Consider the following 21,242-nt stretch of genomic DNA (forward strand, 5'->3'; position numbering starts at 1 on the left):
TATGCCGCCGGTAATATTATCTAGTTTAAATTGTTACGTTTAATTGTCTTTTTTCCTCCGCACATGTAAAATTATGGGTTATTCGGTTGAAGTGCTGATTGCCGCTGTATTCTTTCTCATTTGAACCTATGGCACTTTTTAATTACATTCAATACTGCATATTTGAAAATGTTCTGTATTTGTTGATTTACTCGTAGCATGTGTAGTTTCGGGCTTTCAAAACACGGAAAATGGAATGTATATATGCGGTTCTTTTCTTCTCAGTAACGTAGCTATCCTATTTTCCTTCTTTGCCAGCATTCCACTACTAGATAAATCTAAAGAGCATCTATACTTGTATGACATGATCGTGATAAAAGGATTGTATTTCTTCTCTCTTACGGTAACAATTTTTGTTAGAGCTTTCTGTTCAAAATAGAGAAAATTTTAAACTACGATTAGTGCGATATTTTCCTCAAGATAACCAGATGATGATGTTGGAATTGGAATTTGGTCACAAAGAGAATGAGTAGAGTGTCCTCTTGATTAACTCTAACCTAGAAGTGAAAATGCTAAACTGATCTAATGGCCATAACTAGTTATTGCCAGATTGACCTCAGATTTCATGCTCTCGATCGAGTTTGTATTTTGATTTTCATATGTTGTGAAGTGAGGTTGGAAAGGAGGCTCAGAAGTGTTCAAGTTTAAGGTGGACGATAAGATCGAACAAAAAATCCTAAATGATTGGTATATGTGAGTATTATTACAGTTTACTTAGTAGAAACTTCTCTTTTTTAGTCCAGAAATCATACTAGTATACATATTTTTATTTTTAAGTGTAAATATGGATTTAGTAGCTACCATCCTACACAATTGTCAACAATCAGTTGTGCAATAAAAATCACCAGTCAACAACAAGTAACAACATTCAACAAACAATGTACAAAATTTCAAACGAAGCAACAATTTAGCTCTATAACTAAAACAATCAACAATCACACAAATCATGAAGTATTCGACGAAAAATGCCAGACCAGAGAACTTCTATATAAGAGCATTTTTTACCCATTGCGTGACAGCAGCATTCTCCACCATCACTTTATCGTACTCCGACCATATGCGCTCTTGTTCCAAAGAAAGCTCTTCTAAGGCGTTCGTCAGCTGGTCCGCCTCTTGAGCATCGTCTTCCTCTTGCCACAATGCAGATCTAATCCATGGTCAATACTTCTCTTGTTTTGCTGTCATCGAAAAATTTGAAACAGTCCGAAATATTAGCTGCTTACCTATGGATTTTCAAAGCTGTTGCCAGATAGGCTTGCACTAGATCAAAGTCTCTTCTTGTCTTTAGTACCTAAGAAAAACCTTATTTAAATAGCACAGGGAGACGAGAACATGCATCAACGGGTCCTATTGCTGAACTGTCACAAAAGACCAGCGAAAAAAAAAATCATTGGGAGGCGATAACAAAACAAGAACAAGCGATAGGGTTATTTGTTGGTTGCGAATGATGATGGAACGACCAACCTCAGTGAGCATCTTGAAGAATTTTGTCAAGAGAACAGCTGGTAGAGTTCGTAGTTGGAAATCTATAGCTGATACGGACATCTTCTTTAAACTTTGAAAAACTTCTTGAAGATCTTCAGAACTTGTTGCACTGGAACAAAGAGCGGCATTGAATAAAGTAAGATCCGCGCTGGGATCAAGAAAGAATCAAATGTTTTGTTGTATCGTTAGACAATATTGGTTCGTGCCTCATTCCTTTTTTTGTAATCGCTTAATTGTTTTGTCGTTTTTGGCACCGAAGATAAAAAGGAAAACGCTCAGTTCTCAATTTCCGGCACACTTCTCAACGGTTATTTCTCATGATTCCTTGATTTTTTGAAAGATTTTTTTTTTGCAAATAATAGTTCTTACTATCTTCGAGTATAATAGAAATGTAGCCCATAGAAGTAGATTGGCTTATCCCACGCGCCGGATACGCAAAAAAGCGCGCTGTCGTCATTAGATTGGGAATGGGAAGAAAACTCAGCTGGAAAACTTTTCACTTTCCCACTACTGCTTTTCTGGATTCGACTCAGGTGTTTCTGGTAAATTATCAATCGGCATGCCTCTCATTTTAGGTAGGAAATTATAGGGTAGTTGCAAGTTTATGTTGTAGTTTTGAGAATTTGTGTGCTTTCTTCAACAACAAGTTACTTACGCTCTCAACATCGAACTGAATGAACTCTCCAACTCAAGTAGACTTCTCTTGGCTTGCAACGTTCGTCGTCTCTCATCTTGATCTTCTTGAGGTACTTCAAATTCGAAGCCTTCAAGAGTAGGAGCAGCAGTGAGAAAGAAGGGAGCCTGAAGAGAAACATGGAAAGATATACCGATAAGGAGAAAATTGCACAGCAGAAATCGCATCCATACCTGCTTTGGCTTTCTTGGTGGCTGTTCTGGTTTGTTTCGTTCTTTTATGAGAGCTAGATCAGGCAGATTAGCCCATCGTGATGGGGCTAAGCCAGAGTACGTTACTAGTGATGAATCAATCTGAAGCATTCATTGGAAATTTTAATTAAGCACTGCCACATCCGGAGAAATCACCTGTTCACTGCTTTCCCATTCTTCACTTTCGTCGTCAATAACAAATGTGTTGACACCAACTTCAGGAACATGTGATTTCCATGTTGGCAGATAATCAAGCGGAAGTGCCCTTATATTGACGTGAGATGCATACATTTTCTTATTTGCCCAAATGAAGATGGATTTTTCGTCCTGAAAAATATATTTCATTACAGTACCGTTTATAATCCACTACGTCATAAATCCTCGTTAAAGCAACGTTAACATTTCGTTTTATTGTCACCTAAAAAGGAGGTGTATTCGTCGATGTTTAATGCTCTTACCTCATGAATAGTAGCCAAATACTCCCCTGAGTTGTTAAATGACATTCCTATACACGGTCTATCGAACAGCATAACATCTATCAACTGAGACGTGGAAAGTTCCCAAACCTACAAAGATACATCACGGATTCTCGGAGCGTGAGCTGAATTAGCTTAAACTCATCTGACCCTGATATATTTGCTGTTATCAGCAGTTAAAAGCCACCGTCCATCGCTTGAGAAGGTCACTGCATTTACAGAACCACCAACAGATGAGAAAGTTCGAACGACACGACGACACAATGTGTCGACAACGGCAACAGAAGCACCTTTAAGAACTGTTTTTGTTGAATTCTCTTCTATTTCCCAAGTGAAAAGCAGGATTCTCACCTTCATCTCCAATGCAAACGACTGCTAATAAACTGTTGGCGGTACAAGGTGCTGATCGTTCAATACGAAGTCTTGTTCTCATCGTCGCCAACAGCTTGCCGGTGCGTGCTTGCCAATATTTTAGCTTTCCACTATAGCAGCCGGTGATGAGTTCTGAGCCACGGGAATCCACCACTAATGCAGTGATTTTTGAATCGTGAGCTTTCTGATGCTGAAAGAATTTTACTTTTATTCTACTTTTATTCCAACTTTTCATAAATTTCTTCAATAGCTACACCGTACAAAAAGAAACGCACGAACGTGCTTAATGCGTTTGAATCTGTGCGATTTAAAATAACGAGATGACTGCGAGTGCGGCAATAAGTATGCAAGCACTACTCCGCTTCGCTTGCCGCGACGAGCTCGTATTTCCATATCACTATGCTTTACATTATCACTTTGTATTACAGCGCGACACAGCAAAACTATGGAAACATGTTCGCAGACAGCTCACAAATCGATTAATTGGTTAAAAGTTACAAAAGTTGGAAGTTTACATGCTTTACCTTAAATCAGCCGCCTCAAAAGCTTTTTTTTTGTTTTTTCCCGCAGTTTCTAAGAATAAGCGATGTGTACTAAGCAGGCATTTAATAAATACAAATGATTCCCGACTACCGGGAATAAATTAGAGAGATTTGGCCGACCATAGCCAAATGTGAGGCGTTTTTCGAGGCAAAGCGAAACGAAATAAACAAGGCTCACAAGGTTTATGACGCAGTTATCAGAAACAGCTGTTTTCGTAGTAGAAAGTAGGATACCTACCTCTGAATTCTCCTTTTCGCTCTGTTCTCCTTCTTGATCTGCTTGTTTCGCAAAAGTCTTCACGTGACGACCACTTTGTATGTTAAATTGATCGACGTGACCTTAACGCTGATAATTAGCACCAATGATGATAGGATTGCATGAAAAAATGATAACACACCTGTAGAATAACCGATAAAAGCGAAATTTCCACAAGGAGAAAGAGCGATTGCCGTTGCTGTGGCTTTGGAGAGTGAAGCGTCTTTAGTAAATCTTTTGTGCACCAACTGGAACAATGATTAGAACGCTCAATAAATCTTTTTCCGGTCTTCAATGATTTTATATCAACCTTATGCGTTCCCTGAGAATTTTTTCTTGTAGTCCATGTGGTTACAAGAAGAGTGTCCCTACAATAATCAAAATAGATTCTGGTGAGATGTGGTTGTGAAGATAACTATTTGCTCCAAAACTGACTTGTGCCTGCACAAAACATTATCCCACGCCGCTTCTCTGCTCCACCCTACTGCCATGTCAATAACGGGCTCCATTTTGATATTTTCTATTGGAATATGCCTTTTCTTCGCTTTTGCCCTAGAAACAGTCTAGTTTGACTGTTCCTTAACAATACATTAGAAAAAATAACAAATACCTTGACATAATTCCTGCGCTCCCCAGCTTTTGTCTCATAGTTTCGACGTTTACCATATACTTTCTAACGGAACCATCTAGTCCAGAAGACAGAACCTTGAAAGCAGCTTTGTTACTGTCAGTTTTGCAGAGCGCAGTTCATAGTAGGTTTTATGTACTAAATTTTTGTCATCTCATACGCACTGTATGTAGAATACTGTCAAATAAGGGACATGAATATAAAGACAAAGCACAACAGATAAACACCGATGACTCAAATGACTCAACTGAACTCAGATGACGCCGCTTGTGATCAGGGACATTCAAAAGGGAACCTATTCTGATCTTTTTGAACTGTTAAAGTTCGTAATGAAAATCTGAACTATCGAACTCAGGATCGCACTAAGATGACCCTACAGCCGCAATTAAGTTGGACCACTATACGTCAAGCGCAAACATTGGCAAGTAAGTGCTGGTTGTCCACCACTGATTTGTATTGGGTGTGATGAAAATTCGCCAAGATGTCATTGGCCATTTATGTTCAAATCGCAAAAACTGCAATATTAAAATTATCTAAAGAAACTAATACTCAAACTTATTGAAGTGGGACCATAGCGAAGTGCACCGATGAATGGTGCTAGCAAAGGTCCCACATTGATCCTAACTGCTACGCTCCACCGCACTGCTTTGAGTCGCAGCCGGTTGCGTAACTGCACCTATAGCGCGATGGAGAGGACCCGAACTCTTCTGAGGTGAAGGGGTCTAGCTCCTGGGAAGCAGCTCGAGTGTTGAGGATGTTTTCGCCAAATGTGTAAATGAAGGGGGTCCCAATGACAAAAAGGAAGAGGGTCGGAGCACCGGCTTCAACTATCGGAAGTATGACTACGCCGACCTTCACGTCGCTTTGGGCCAAATATACACTGAACAAACTGAACTAAAACAAGCTGAAGCATGTCCATATAGTAAAAAGAAACCAACAAAAGTAGAAGAAAAATGAATACCTCTTGCTTTCCATTGAACTGCACAGCTGTTACACTCTCCGCGTGTCCTTCGAGAATAACAAGTTGTCGAGGCATTCCATCGGCACCGTCTAGAACCCACGTCCGAAGTGAATTGTCAGCAGATGCAGACACCTATCCAGAGAAATACACGCACATGAGTCACAGTGTAGAAAAATAACGATTTACTGACCATAACAGGCTCTCCGGGCATAAAATAGAGCTCAGTGACAGCGGCGTGGTGGACATGAGAGATTTTACCTATTAGTTGGCGCTTTTCCAAATCCCATACCACTATGTCACCTCCGATGTCTGCAGTTGTCATAAGTGGTTTGCCATCATTCCTATATAGAACGTTTCAAAGAAATTTTCACAAATTTAATTTTATTAGCATAAAAAGTGACACAAAAAAGCAGCAAATACCAGAAAAATATCTACCTGAATCCAACTGCAGAAATCGATTTCTCATGCCGGAATTTGCAAATGGTTTCATCAATCCGCACGTTTTGTAGGAAAATATGACCATTTACTAGACCAACAGCAATGACATCAACAGCAGGAGACTGCTCTAACACAGTTATTGGTGACTCAAACCCTGAACAAAGTTAAATGATAAATGAATAAGCATAAAATATGCAAGAACCACAGAGAGATAAAAACGAACGAGCAGTAGAAATTAAACGATGTGATGCAGAAAAGGAGAAAAATGCAGTTGAGGAGGAGGAAGATGGGGTCAACAGTCTTAGAGGATCTATAACACGTAAGCTAATGTTACTACGAGAAAAAAGCGTCGACTGGAGAGGACAAAGATAAAAACGGGGGGAAAATGTGTATTACACAAACAAAGAATCAGTGAATTCCGAAACATTACCTTTTGAAAATTCGTGAATAATACGACCTGTACGAAAATTAATAAGTCGCATCGTTCCTAGAGAGGAACCAAGAAGAATCTGAAATGAGGGACAAGCATAAGTCATCTAAATAAAATAAACAATTGATTCAATTGATTACCTTGTACATGTAAGTGCTTGGATGCACCATAGCAGTTATTTGGAATTCTCTCGAACCTTCCATATGAAGGATTTCTTGACCATCCGGGATGTTGATAACTCTGATCCCATCTTTGTCGTCGATTAGTAACTGAATGGATAATCAACAAATCATACATGGAATATTTTTTTCTTTTTGAAATAAAAGCAGAACTTTCCATCAATAAGAACCCTAATCATGAAATAATACCATTCTTAACAAGAATTATCTTCAATGTGGAGGTATGGGTTTAAATGGATGATACGAACCCAAAAAATTAAAGTATTAATAGTTAATAAATAGTTAAGAGGTTGGAAACAACACTAAGAAACTTCATCAGAACGTCATGACAGCACGTATGTTATGGTAGGAAGACACTATAGAATTATACAAATATGAAATCATTCCATTAAAATGATGTTTTGTTTTGTTCCCTATGATCTAGAATTTCAGAAGAGCTAAATATCACCCACACATTTACATTTATCAGCAAAACAACGACTTTCAAAATGGAACATAAAGATCAGTTTAGAGGCAGTAATATGATGAGTCAGTTTCAAAATTAATTTGAAAAAACAGAAACTTATAATAAAATAGAAAACCTCACCATATTATCGCCCAATACTTTCATGAACTTCGTTTTAGCGCCCACATCAATGTATCGGCTAATATGACGGCAGGTTTTCATCACAGCTATTGAGGTGCCGGCAGCAGCATAAACTCCACTGAAAGAATTGGAATTCATGGAACGGAGAAAAACTTCTTCGAGGAGAAACTCAACTCACTTTCGATCAGCTGCAACTGCCGTAATTATATCTGGTAACACGTCAGATATACCTATAAGTCGCAACTTTTCTGCTTTATAGTGCATAACAACGTTATCAACCGGACAAATTAGTGAAGTCATCCTAAAAAAATAATAATAAAAACAATTAAAAATAATCATGGGAAAAAAGATATTTGAACTATGTACAGTTGTTCGTCATTAGTTGGGAAAATTAGCTGAATTACCTCGTTTTGGATTCATTCGGTCGAACAACTGGTCTCACATCCGAGCATACCACTCCCATCGAGCGATATGGGGCAAATAACGTCGAATCTGTTCGACGCATTCCACTAAAATTTAGCCTGTTCAATGAATAAAACACAGAAACAAATAATATTTATAATAAAATTTTTTGTTGATAAATTAAGAAAAATGACTTAATAATATTAAGGATTTATAGAAGCAGATGCGAAAACAACCAAAAGAATTGGTTCTAAACTCGCTCCGATTGCACCAAACAGTATAAAAAGACGGAATTATGAAAAATAAAAGGAGAATCGGAAACCAGAAGAAAAAAATGGATAGAATCACCAAATCGGAATTTGCTGAAGTCTGCGCCATTGTCGCGCTCTAGTCCTAAGATGTGCTCCGATATGGAATCCAGCCCATTCTGGCATCGTCGGTTCATCAACGTTTCATTCCATTTTTGCCCTTTCCTCTCTGTTGTTTTTTCTGACAGATATGCGTCTGTTTTTCTCTTCGAATTATCTGGATCAATGAATATAGTAGTGATTCGAAGCTAGTGCTACCGTGCTACCGCGGCCTAGTAGGAAAGGGCGCTCTTCCCACGAATTACTGTCGTCTTACTGATGGTATCCATTTATGTCACCTCAAATAGGTTCAAAAGTAGTTGGAGGGGGTGCTCAACACTGCTCTAATCGGACTGCACGCGAACTGCACCTAGCGCGAGAAATCGTTCCTGGAGCGCATATGCTGCTCTTAACTCTCAAATGGCTCTTTCATTTGTGATGGTCGTATTTCTCCAATCGACAGCTCATCACTGGAAGTGAATAGCTGGGTTAGTCGGGGCCGTTAAAGGAATCACCCCACGAATCTGGGGTGGTACGGGTTCCAGGCGGGTACTGCCTATACGGGGTCGTAGATTGTAGGGAACAGGGTGATTTCGTTCATCTCTCCCTGTATCAGTGTAAACGGACGACACCTTAAACACATCACATCACGAATCCGAGGTGGTACGGATTTCAGGTTGAGTATTTGTATACGGGATAGTAGATTATGGAGAGGGGGGTAATTCCGTCCATTTCTTCCTAATTTCCGTAAAAAACGGCCCGGAAGATGCGGCGCATGCACAAGGCTGGCGCGCTCCAATCCAACTCCTTGTAGAAAATACTGCGCCGGAACGCTCGAAGCCGTATCTTTCGGGCTGTTTTCTACGGCAATTAGGAAGAAATTGACGGAATCACCTTCCTCTCCATAGTCTCCCATCCCGTATACGAATACTCCACCTGAAATCCGTACCACCTCAGATTCGTGGAGTTATGCCTTTAACTGTTTCTTACGACGGGTTCTGTTGCGATGCGATGCGCAACCGTTGCGCCTCACCCCTCTTGCGATTCGTCCGGATTGGTTTTCGACAAGTTACATGTTTAGGAAGTCATTGGGACGAATTTTGACAAAAAAAAATAAAATTGCACCAATTGAAAGCGCATTGCGTGCGCCCTGTTGGACATGTTCCGCCCCAACTATGCTTAAGTAACTAGATAGTTTCATAATATGATTGTGATGGAGAGTGACTTTTTGAGGAAGAGAATTAAATTAATACCTAAGTTATTCTTTTACCGATCATTTTTTGACTTCATCAGTTCGGAATCAGTGTAGTTAATTGCATAATGATATTTGTTGTGAAGTCGTTCTGATAAAGTCGTCCTAATGTTACAAAATAGTTTTCGTTGCAGAAAAAGTAGATGGCGGCAAGTTCATCGACACGATATACACGCTTGCGGACAAATGAAGAAGATGAACCCAGCGGCAGTGCTTTTGAAGAGATTATTATGAAACAAGAGGTGTGTTCCCTGCACGAAATGTTACGGCACTATCAAAAAAGTTGTCCAATTTTCATTTTTTTTTTCTCTTTTTCTTTCTTGAAGCGTTGGAACAGTGGTGTATTTGGGGTTCTGATCACGACCATAGCCTTCGTTCCGTTCGTCATTGGGCGAAATTCCTCAAATGTCCGTATTGAACAATAACACTTTTTAACACTTATGATCAGCTTCACAACTATTATGTGCGTGTCCACAGCCGCTATCAAAATTAATCTACGAACTCTCTTCGTTTAGAATCTCAAATTACTGTTTTTAGCAAATTATACGAGATCAAGATGAGGACCTCGTACTTGTAGGAAAGTCGGTAAATACACTAAAGCATATGAGTTACAAAATCGGTGATGAACTCGATCAACAGGCAGTGTAAGCTTACTATTTTTATTGTTGTATTTTTCCTGTTTGCTTCAAATTTCTTAATCTGCCACTCTAATATGTGGCTACTTGGACACTTTACTACTTTAGCATGCTGGATGACTTAGGCCAAGAAATGGACACAGTTGACGCCAAACTTGATAGTGTAATGAAGAAAATCGCCAAGTTAACACATATGGATGACGGTATGCTTCAATACTCCTTAACTGTTGTACTGATATTCGACAACTTCAACGGTGATCCTGATTTGCCTGAAAATATGATTTTTCACCATGTAAACCTCAAAAGTTCTTGTAATGTCCTACTGTTCGCCTTCTGGGAACAGCCGAAATCTCAAAGTGGTCGACTCAGGTCCGAATGTTCACACGGTGATCACACAATGCTCTAGGCCTCCGTAAATCAACATAGGAATAACATTAGTTTTGCTTCACCACTTAAAATTACAGAATCTATTTTTTCATCCAGAATCATACCAGCACACTAGTATTGTTTCGGGGGGAGGGGGGGGGGAGGTGGAGGAGGAATATACTATTATTTTATTTGTTTTTACCAGTATTTCTTGTCTTTCATAACGGTATATGATTACGATGAATCACTTCAACCGGAAGATGGCTCTGCAAGCAGTGCACACTATCTCTCGGGTTTGTATTGTTCCTAGTGTTTTTATCGGGTCGTCTGTTTATGACCTCGTAAGTTCCTTTTTCTGAGAAAAAGTCGAAACACGCTAACAACTCACATCACCAAGCTTCTTGTAACTTTTCTTCTCACTCTAACCGCTGTTCAGCAACATGCGTTCAAATATATAATTTGAGAATCTATTATTTCCCAGCGAGGGCACAGAAGACATGCGCTAGAACAAACGACTCATTTGACAGCAGCTTCTTCCTTTCTAATGATAATTCTGCTACCTACAGAATACAGGTAATAATTTTCAGATAAACGACAATGCAAGATGATAATGATACTCAGCGTTGTGATATTTTTTCTGTTAATTGTTTTAATTCTTTTTTAACCGAATGTAGTACTGAAAATGTAAATATTGTTGTTTTAACTACATGGAAAAGTGTTTTGAGAATGTCAATTTCTCGAAATCATCTCGAGAAAGTGTGAGGTGCTGTGCATTTTGCCGATATACTTTAATATAACATATCTATGGTATAAAGAGATTAGTTTTTTGAATTTGAGAGTTTTTTTTTTGTTTGCATTCACACATGGCTTCTTCCACCTTGACTGAAGTTCCCATCGGCAGTTCGTGTTGGCCAAGATTTCTTTTGCGTTCGCTTACCCGCGAAAAAAAAAACAAGAAATTCGACTATTTTGTAATGGTAATTATCCTATTTGATTTGAAGTGATGACTTTGTTAATAATAAGAAAAGCTCAGTTTTTTTTAAGCTTTTCTAGTAATGTACTCTTTTGAATAATGGTAATTTATTTGCTGATTAGGTGTTTTGTAGAGTAGACTAAAGCTACGTTCAAGACTCTGAAAAAGTCTACCTACGGTGAATGAATGGTTGGTCAGAATAAAGGCCCAATTGCGTAAGCTTTATTCCTCATGCTTTATTGACAAAAACGTAAGGAAATTGTTCAGTTATAAAAGGAGTCGGGTTCAAACTAAGAACTGGAGTTAGTTGCGAATACAAGACACGATTAACTCGATTTTTCATCCAAAGAGATCATGCCGAACTGTTTTTCTCAGTTACTTGTGTTTATTGTAGAAGTGCGAAAGTTCGACTTTCCTTGAATCTTGGCATAGAGATTGCAACTTGTTGATAGTCGAATTTAAGCAACAGCCAAGATTGTTAACAAAATTTATTACGGCTAACGTTTCGGCGTTGTCGCCTTCGTTAGAGCCTGGAAAGTAAGAACATTTGCAATATATCCTCTCAAATGCCTCATCCAGAACAAGTCATCATCCCCTAGGATATTACACCCGGAAACAAAAACCAAAAAAGCCCAAATCGTTGTGCCTACCTTAGTAGCCGCGTTACCGTGATGTTAGCGGATATCCGCGTGGTACTATCGCTCCGCTGATACTAATTAGGATGCGACCCGCATATGACCCCGTAGATCAAACCCGCAAAGGTACTTGATACAGAGCCAGCTCGTTGGTCACGGCTAAGCACTCTTCCTTTCTATTCATTTTTGGACCTTTTGCATTTATCCAAAACGCTTCTAAAGTTCTGCGAGCTATAATTTCGGGTTCGTACGATAGAATTGTGACAGCTATGCAGAAAGGAACGTTTTCATGACATTGTCTGCGGTGAACTCCGAGGGGAGTTGCTGCATGTTTTGTTAACAATCTTGGTTGTTGCTTAAATTTGACTACCAACAAGTTGTGTTTATTGTGTTTTCTGCTCCTTGCAACTGAACGTTTTGTTTAGTTCACTCGAATAAAGGACGAAATTGAATGCTATCAGGAAAATGACCGAGGATTTATATCATATTGAGTTCACGCACTTTTATATTGCTAAGGAGAAGGAGAAGTTGTGCTGTGTTTACACATCATGCTCATATACTTTTAAAGGTAAACAATGTGATATAATAATAGAGTCAAAACGACAAGCATGGTGCAGTTGCGTAAGCGGCTGCACTCGAAACTGCCCGGTGAAGATAGTGGTTGGAATCGAGGTGATAGCATCATGAATCCCAGCAATGAACGGTGCTAACGGGGTTCCTCACTCGATCCTAAACGCTATGCTCCACCGCACCACTTTGAGCGCTTACGCAACTGCGCCGTGCTTCATGTCGTTTAGACTCTATCATACATGTATTTTCTAGAAACAGGAAGGAAAGGAATAAACGACTGAATGTTTTCCTTGCGAGGAAAAATGAACCATTAACAACAAATGCGCAAAAGAATGACCAGAAATAAGATGAAATTCACGTCTAGAACAAAACAAAAAAAATCAATACTAACAATACAACTTTCCATTCCAATCAAGGTGAAGTGCGGCTAAAGACGGACAATGGGGAAATAGCGTCCGAGAAATACTCGATCTTCGTCGCGGCACCTAAGCAGGGGTCCACAAGAAGTTCTCGAGCATAAAACGACTTGTTGCGTGCAAGCGATTTGTGCCAGCAGCCCTGAACAGAATTGCCATGGGTCCTGGACAGCGTGAGCGTCTTTCCCGTCGACCTAACAAAAAAAAATATCGGGTGAAACCGCTGCTTGGTGTACATCATGTTCTTCCACGTTCTCATATGGGGGTTCTCTAAATTCTGCTAGTAGCGACAGAAATATTGTTTTCAAAACCTTCAGTCGTTCTACGCACTAATATCCTTAAAAGTCCGGCTACTTCACGATTGAAAAATAGAAGCGTCCAAGGAGTGATGAACGATAGGACCCCAGTGAAGAGGGGTTTCCAAGTTCTTAACGTCCAATTTGCTTCATGCTGAAATATGTATAGATTATTGACCCATAAAAGGAAATAGAATAGAATGGCAAAGTTATATTTTTGGAGAAAATTTGGAGTAATCAGGTTGAATTGAGGTTACATTTCAAAGAAATCTGAACTTGCAACTATGTATTGCATACACTTGATTAGACTTATACGATAGCGACTAAACAATTGATTCACGGTTTGTTTTTTTTTTTTTTTTGACATTTTAAAGCCCGCGCCACCCATGAATCTGGGGTGGCGCGTGTTTCAGGTGGGTTATGGCTATACAGGGTCATAAATTATGGGGAGCAGGTGCGCCATTTTCCACAACGAGTTCGACTGGAGCGCGCCAGCCCTGTGAACCCGACATCCTTCGGGCCGTTTTTTACGGCAATTATGAAGAAATGGACGGAATCACCCTCCTCCCCATAATCTACGATCCGTATAGGGATAACCCACCTGAAACCTGCACCACCTCGGATTCCTGGGGTGATGCCTTTAAGCGGGATAGCTTCACCATAACTATACTAACCTTTCGTAGAGAATCCCACTTAAAAAAATAAATATTTAACTATGATTAGGTTAATGAAGGTAGTTTGAACAGTAGGACACCGCAAAAAGCGTTCAAAACTTACGTGGAAAAAAATCCACATTAATTGAATCAGATAATACAAAAATATAAGGAAGAATGCGAAGACAAGACATGCAACTGGAGCGCAGAGCTTCACTTCTCTCTTGATCACTCTAAAAAATCTACGTAATTTTTAAGGAAAAGTAGGAAAATTATTACTGGCTATAGGAGCGCAAGAAGAAGTTCTTTTTTTTTTGGACTCAACTTGCTCGTCCTTGCTCGACAAAGATACGCTGCAATGTTTTTGTGTATAGAACAATACAAACCAAGAATAGAACAAGAACACAAACTTCAGTATTAGTGGCGCATAACTGAAATTAACGGATTATTTGTGGTAGTTTGGAGGTTATTGGGAAAATTTGTCTAATTAACTCTAATTTAAAAAAAGTTGCTTTTCTATCTACCCTACCGTAAACTCTTCCTTGCTGACTTCAACATCGCATCTATTTTCAAAATGTGGAGTTCGCAAGCTGAGAAGTGGTATGAGAACCACAAATGTGGGAATCCAATGCAAACAAACAATGGCGAGTGGTTTCATGTTTGTAACTACCTATAAAAATACGTAACAGTCAACAATTTACTAAATAAACTGGAACCAAATACTCGAGTTATGGGATTTTTGCCAATAAATGATCATAGATGAGTTGATTTTTGCAACAACTTGTACAAATTGCTTTCTCTTAGTGATTCTCAATCTACTTCCATGAAACCGTAGTTAAGAAACCTGAAGGAAAATATAGAGTTCGAGGTGTGTGGTGTTCACGAGTATGAACATCCCCCCACTTAATCTTTTCTAATTGTCCTGTAGAACGGCGCGAGAACCGCATTTGTTTCTACGAGGCACGTCAGAACGCATCCCTTGCACACGCTCCGTCTCACTCAGCAGTCTAATCATTGGATTTATTTGAATAAGCCGGTGAGGAGACATCATTGATCCTCCACCGCTCGCAAGTGGATGTGACGTGTGCACAAAGGTGTGGCGTTTTCTCGTACCTCGTAGGAACAAACGCTGTTTCCCATGGCATTTTTCAAGGCGATTTGGTGGGAATTGAGCGGAGCCACGCTCACATTCGTGATCTATGCCCCGAACTGTGTACTTTCCCACAAGTTTCCTAACCACGTCAGTTTCATGATACGTTGCCTTTAAACCGACATCTCTACGAATAAGAAACTTATCATTTTGACGGCTCTCATGAAACGATGTAGACACAGAATTTCACCTACCTCTTTAGAAAAATAGAGATCTGCTAATGTCATTTTTTCTGGGGAAAATATGGTTGCGGGAAAGCGAAGAAGCACTCAGCGTCCTCCTTATTTCACAATGCCCTAACTTACTTTCGTCTCTTAGTATCTTAGTAACCTTAGCTTACATGTCATGGATCCTCTAAGACTAATGCTTAGGGTTTAGGGTCCGTTGGGTTGATTCAGTTATTCACTTCGAGAAATAAAGGGGCCACTTAGTGTTTCGCCCAAATATATATGCACATTTTATCCCTTTTCCATGGATATTATTTCTAAACTCCTTTAAGAATTTCTAAAACTAGTGTTCTGTTTCAGAATGTATGGATGTGTACAATTTATTTTCTTTGGTTAAACTTGAAAATGCAAAGAGTTTTCTTCCAGAAACGACTTGTTGCACTTGAAGATTTGCTTTCACCAGGAACACTTTTTTTTGCTTTGAGACTTATAAAGAAATCTGTCGTAATTGCCTTATTGAGGCGGTTCATTAGCGCACTAAAGTCATCACTATTGTAAAGGTATGTCGTTTTTATAATGGTTCAGCTTGTCGTCACTGTTCGGATGATTAAAAACGAAAGGAGCACAAACCTTATTCATATAGGATTGCCATTCGCATATCACTAAAAATCTTTGTAACGAAATCAATGTCACACCAAAACAGCGAAGAATTAGGAAATAGTGAAGTGTTTTGAAAATAATTTGACCAACGGTCCATTTGAGAAAAGTACTCGATTTTGAACCGATGATCACAAAAATATAGAGTAAAATACGGCAAAGAACGTAAAGAATATCAGCAAACCCCTAAAAAAAGAAAGAAATAATAATGGTTTTGTAATCGTTTAGTGTACGGTAACTAAATTAAATTAATTAAAACTAACAATTAATAATTAATTAAGATTAAAATCAATCAAATTATGTATGGTAAATTCCCTTTTGACGGCTCCATTGCTAAGCCACTACCACATCTGGGTGATGTGATACGCAGAGCTACCGGACTTTTTAAATATTTGGATATAAATGAAATAGAATAGTAAAAAATAAATGAATAAAAGAAATTTAAATTAATAGGGAAATAAATGAAATAGAATAATGGAATAAAATAAAATAAATGCTGTACATATAAATGAAATTTAATTTATACATAATAGATTATTATTAATGTATATAATACGAATGGTATTTTGTCATTACCATACAAATAATTTGTCATCTACACTCCGACAATTATCATCAAATAATGTTAACGTATGTTTCTGGAATAATTTTTTCCCCTCAGAGGAAAGAGATGGGAATTTTCTGCCATAATAAAACGTCGATCACTCAAAAACAAGCATACTTTTTGTTTATTATCGTTTTTTACCTTTCAAAAAAAAACGTTACGCTCTATGGCGTCAGGGGCGAACTTCTTGTGGCCAACGAGCGATAAAATTTTTATCAGGACAAATTCGCGGGTTTACATTTTCCCTTTAAACTCAAATGTGTCAATGTAATTCACAAGTGGAACATCTTTAGTAGGAAGATTTCATTTTGGTGGCTTAGGCTTCGTAGGTCGTATCTCGACTGGAAAAATATGTTATTAAGTTCAAACGTCGAAAAACTTACACGGACCTAATTCTGGTTATCTATGGAAACCGTGCTAAAATGAAATTTTGAAGATTATCTCTTTCTTTGTACACATCTGTATCGCAGTAAATATGAAATAACCTTAAAGATTGGTAATACAACTACACCCTTACCTGTGAAAGTACCAACGTGAAGAAAGTGCTGGAAAATTTGATATGTTTACGAAAACGAATCAGTTGCACCAAAATCACCAAATATAAAGGCATTGATGTTGAAGCCAAGAATAGGAAAATCACATTTGGCCATGTCAATTTATTCTGAAGTAGAGACAATCTTTTTTTATTTATTTGAAAATACCTGTAGTTGTGTGTTGTAAAACAGAAATAAAAAAGAACAATAAACTCACTCACTTACTAAAATTTACATTTTATACGAAGATTATACAATGTTGGCCCTTTTTAGCATTTTATTTTTTTAAGGTGTGCTGGCAGGTCATTCTTCTACTACGAAAGGTGAGAAATTCTCACGCGGAATAGTGTTCCCAGGGCCCAGAACGCCCTCCACAGTAGGACAATAGTTACAAGGGTTCCGGTGACCAACTTAACCCAGAACGAACGAGTACTCCCGTACTGGAGCGAACGGGTAGGGGACCTCAAGTGGAGGGTCTTACTAACTTTGCTATTCTTAACGGTTAACCACTGTTAATATAGAATAACGTCCAGTAGGGGCGAACTTTGAAAGAAAGCTTCTCAAAGCAGAATTCCGGCTAGCTAAACTCATACAAGAACAGCAGAAAGAAAAAAAGAAAATTAGATTGTGCGCTAAAAACACGGAACAACCCTATTTCTATTGTGGTCATTGCTAGAGAAGAAACTTGTTTGTGGTGTCTGAAACAGTGAAAATTTAGCCCTCGCTCATATTTCGAATGGTAGGGACATTCAATTTGGATAGTCATTTTCGGATACTTTTGAGTTTGTACCAGGAATAACTAGAAAAGTAGGTCAACGTGCAGTTCGTGTAGGAGTTGAGCATAGTTGAGAGGAATTAAGAATAATGTAAATTACAAGCATCACCCCACAGGTCCGGGATGGTGCGGGTTTCAGCTGGGTTATGCCTATACAGGGTCGTAGACTGTGGGGAAGAGGGTGATTCCGTTCATTTCTTCTGAATTGCTGTGAAAAACAGCCTCCAATCGCGCTCTCCAATCGAACTTTTCGCAGAAAATAGCGCCCCGGAACGCTCGAAGCCGCATTTTCTAGGCCCTTCCCAAAGGCCGTTTATTACGGCAATTAGGAAGAAGTGGACGGAGTCATCCTCTTTTCCACAACCTGCGACCCTGTCGTATGACGTATAGGCATAACCCACCTGAAACTGGCACCACCCTAGATTTATGGGGTGATACTTTTAAGGCTACCCGCTTGTTGCTTGGAAAATCTAATGCATGCCAGCCTGCCTAACTTTCATTCGTAAGACATGAAAACCCAAAATTAGGTAGCTGACTACGCGACAAGTCACGTTTCATAGGAAGAATGTATAAATAGTTGCGTTACAAACGTAACTTTATTAAATTTATCATACACACAAAAGTCCACTGCGTGCAACGCAATGGTAAGAGATTCTGAACGGTCCGACCGCCCGAGACCTACATTTCGGTAGAATTGATTGATTTTTAGGTAGACTTATTGAGTACTTCAAAATCCGTGGGTTGGATCAATCAATCAGATAGTCCTTATACATTCATTTCTTGGATTCCCTGCTGGTGTACTGCGTTTTTGCTGTGTTACGTATAAGTTACCTCTTATCCATCGTCGGTTCAGAATGAAACGAAGCTCGGTGCAGTTACGTAAGCGGCTGCACTGAAAGCAGTGCGGTGGAGCGTAGCGATTGGAATCGTCATGATCGACCATGGTAGGAGGAACCCACAAACAAGAATTTCTCCACAACGCTCATTTTGAGGTTTAGCTTTAATTGTTTCATATGACGTGGGGAGGGCGGGTGTAGTGCAGTGTAGCGGTTAGAGGTTCCGTTTCCTGCACGATCGATCGGAGGTTCGAATCCGCCCCAGTGCTCCCAATCCTTTCATCCCTCAGGAGTCGATAAATTGGTAGCAGACTTGTCTGGGAGCAAAAAAAAAACACTGACTTGACACATCGGCTAGCCATCGCAAGTAATTGTATAGGCCAGTTACACGTTCGCAGTTCGTTCGTTCGCTCCCAAACGATTCTGAATTGAAGTGAACGTGGGGGCGCATCCCAAGCGGATTGATTAACGCCAAAAACTTTACCCTTTATCCTTTGTGATGTGGGAAGCTTGTTAACGAAAAAATTATTGTCCTAATATTCTGTTATTTGCTTTCAATGTCATACGTAATTAAAATTTATTATATTGTATTTATTAGCTGATTTTCTGATCCGTCATCTTCACATAAGGCACACATAGTTTTTTTTTGCCAAACCCCTAGCACTATGTGAGCAGCGAAATCTAGAAAAAGTTGGAGAATTCGCGAACAAAAGCTTCCATGGATGCTCTCTTAAGATGTCAAAATAGCTTGCGTTATTGTTGTTCATTTATTTTGCTGGTTTATTAGTTGGACGAAAAAGTTATAAGTTCCATTGCAGGAATTGAGGAAGCGGGGAAATAGGGGATTGCGGATGTCGCGAATCATTTTGTGGAAACTTTTATTGATTGATTATTAACGATTCATGTTGAAGTAGACATTTAGGTATCTATACACAAAAATTACGAAGGTGATAACTTTTTTATTCCAGTGTAATTCGACTAAGAGAGGGAAGGAGAAGATGTAGCGTGAATCTTTCGTTTGATTTGTGCTTTCTTGACGTCGATAAATTGGTTCCAGACTCGTCTGGAAGGATAGGGATGCCGACTTAGTCCATCAGTTGGTCCCAAAAGTCATTGTGTCGGTCGCATCATTCATTAACCTATTCTCAACTGAAATTGGACGCCTTGGCCGCGTTCCAAAGCAATTGGTCAGCTCCAACCCCTTTTTGCATACTTGAGAGGAAAAAAAAATCTCATAAAATAGAAACCAAACACTGATACTGGGTCGGATAGTGATTGACTTCATAGGTCAAACTGTGATGATTTTGAAAACAGGAAGAATTGTTGGATGAAACTCACGCATCCCATTAGTATTTCAGCTTCATTAGGCGAAATGGTAGCTGCACGCCACAAGCCAGACACATCAGACACTGTCAACTCCGCCTCCTCCTAGTAATTTTCTTTCCGCGAAAAGAAAAAAAAAAACTGATCAAATAGCAACTAAACACTGTAACTGGGTACATCGGATATGGATGGATGCGGTTTGTTAATCTTATCCTATAGTGAGCGATACCTTTGTATCCCTAATTTTTATTTTTGCTATTTATTATACAAAGAAAAGTGATCGAACCACAGATTTACTCTTTTTCTTATTTAACTCACAAAGTCTTATTTTTTACTATTATTTTTTTGAAGAAAAGATAGCTGCACACCAGAAGCCAGACACATCAGCAGACACTGTCAACACCACCTCCTCCTAGTAATTTTCATCCCGGAAAGAGAAAAAAAACGGAAAAAAACGAAAAAAAATAAAGAGAACTGGTCCAACAACAAATTCGAATGATATCAAGTCAGTAACATTTGACGTGAACAAGAAATAAACGTACACTACATAATCTCCATATAGGGGTAGGGTGGAAACGAAATGAATCCCGGTGCATTTGCGTAAGCGGTTGCGCTCGAAGCGGTGCGGTGAAGCGCAGCGGTAAGAATCGAGCTGGGACCCGTGCAAGCACGTCCCATCGCTGCCGTTCGCACGAGTCCCACCCCGATTCCAACAGCTTTCCTCGGTCACGCCGCATCGAACGCAGCCGCTTACGCAACTGCGTTGTGCTTCATATGCCGTTTTCAGCCGGTTATAAATAGCCTGCATCGTCTTCAACATGGTTAATGCGTCTTCGATTGAGGAAAAATGAGAGGAAAAAGGTAGAATGGTTCATGCACAGAAATTGCACATATTGGAGCAAATTCTTTGCGTTTTTTTTTTGGTTGAACACATTTGGTGTTAACCATATAAAACACTCGAAATGCGGTACAAAACACGAGAACATTCTAAAAATGGAGCTGGAAAATCGAGAAGAGAGAAATTAAAAAAAAATGAACAATTATAGGAGAGGTTATCTTCTTTCGTACTGTTCCAAGCTTCACCTCAATAATTTGAGTGAGTACAAATAGGAAATGGTTGCATCTTCACACTTTTTCGAAAAATGTTGGATTGTTCATTTATTCTCTCGCAATTGGACGAAAAAAGGCACTCGTCGGATGCTTTAATTATTTCTGGTTATCTTATGAAATTATTTACGCAGCCCTCTAAATTTATTCTGTAACGGTCACTTTCTTTCCCTTGTGTGCTGGTTACCTCATTTTTCTGATACCAGTGGTACATCGAACCCAGTCAAAAATTCATGGTCGTTAGATCTGATTGAACAGCCTGATTGAC

General features: G+C 39.2%; 2 protein-coding genes across 2 annotated transcripts; one reads left to right on the forward strand and one right to left on the reverse strand.

The window, feature by feature from the left end:
• Positions 1–1,023: 1,023 nt before the first annotated feature.
• On the reverse strand, positions 1,024–7,782 carry RB195_003566 (uncharacterized protein; the record flags this gene model as incomplete). The annotated part of the gene is made up of 22 exons (XM_064201272.1): positions 1,024–1,186; positions 1,263–1,330; positions 1,504–1,633; positions 2,180–2,325; positions 2,392–2,511; positions 2,566–2,736; positions 2,868–2,975; positions 3,036–3,175; positions 3,237–3,447; positions 4,038–4,138; positions 4,198–4,303; positions 4,366–4,423; positions 4,491–4,607; positions 4,666–4,760; positions 5,645–5,776; positions 5,835–5,985; positions 6,080–6,236; positions 6,513–6,591; positions 6,653–6,781; positions 7,278–7,395; positions 7,456–7,578; positions 7,682–7,782. The coding sequence occupies 22 exons, from the start codon at positions 7,780–7,782 to the stop codon at positions 1,024–1,026; spliced, it is 2,724 nt and encodes a 907-aa protein (XP_064057153.1).
• A 1,639-nt stretch (positions 7,783–9,421) lies between these two features.
• RB195_003567 (uncharacterized protein) lies at positions 9,422–10,943 on the forward strand (the record flags this gene model as incomplete). Its single annotated transcript, XM_064201273.1, has 4 exons — positions 9,422–9,520; positions 9,816–9,922; positions 10,022–10,116; positions 10,867–10,943. 4 exons carry the CDS (start codon positions 9,422–9,424, stop codon positions 10,941–10,943), a joined length of 378 nt encoding a protein of 125 aa, XP_064057154.1.
• Between the last annotated feature and the right edge of the window lie 10,299 nt (positions 10,944–21,242).

Source organism: Necator americanus, chromosome IV, assembly GCF_031761385.1.
Source record: "Necator americanus strain Aroian chromosome IV, whole genome shotgun sequence".
NCBI classification, from domain to species: Eukaryota; Metazoa; Nematoda; class Chromadorea; order Rhabditida; family Ancylostomatidae; genus Necator; species Necator americanus.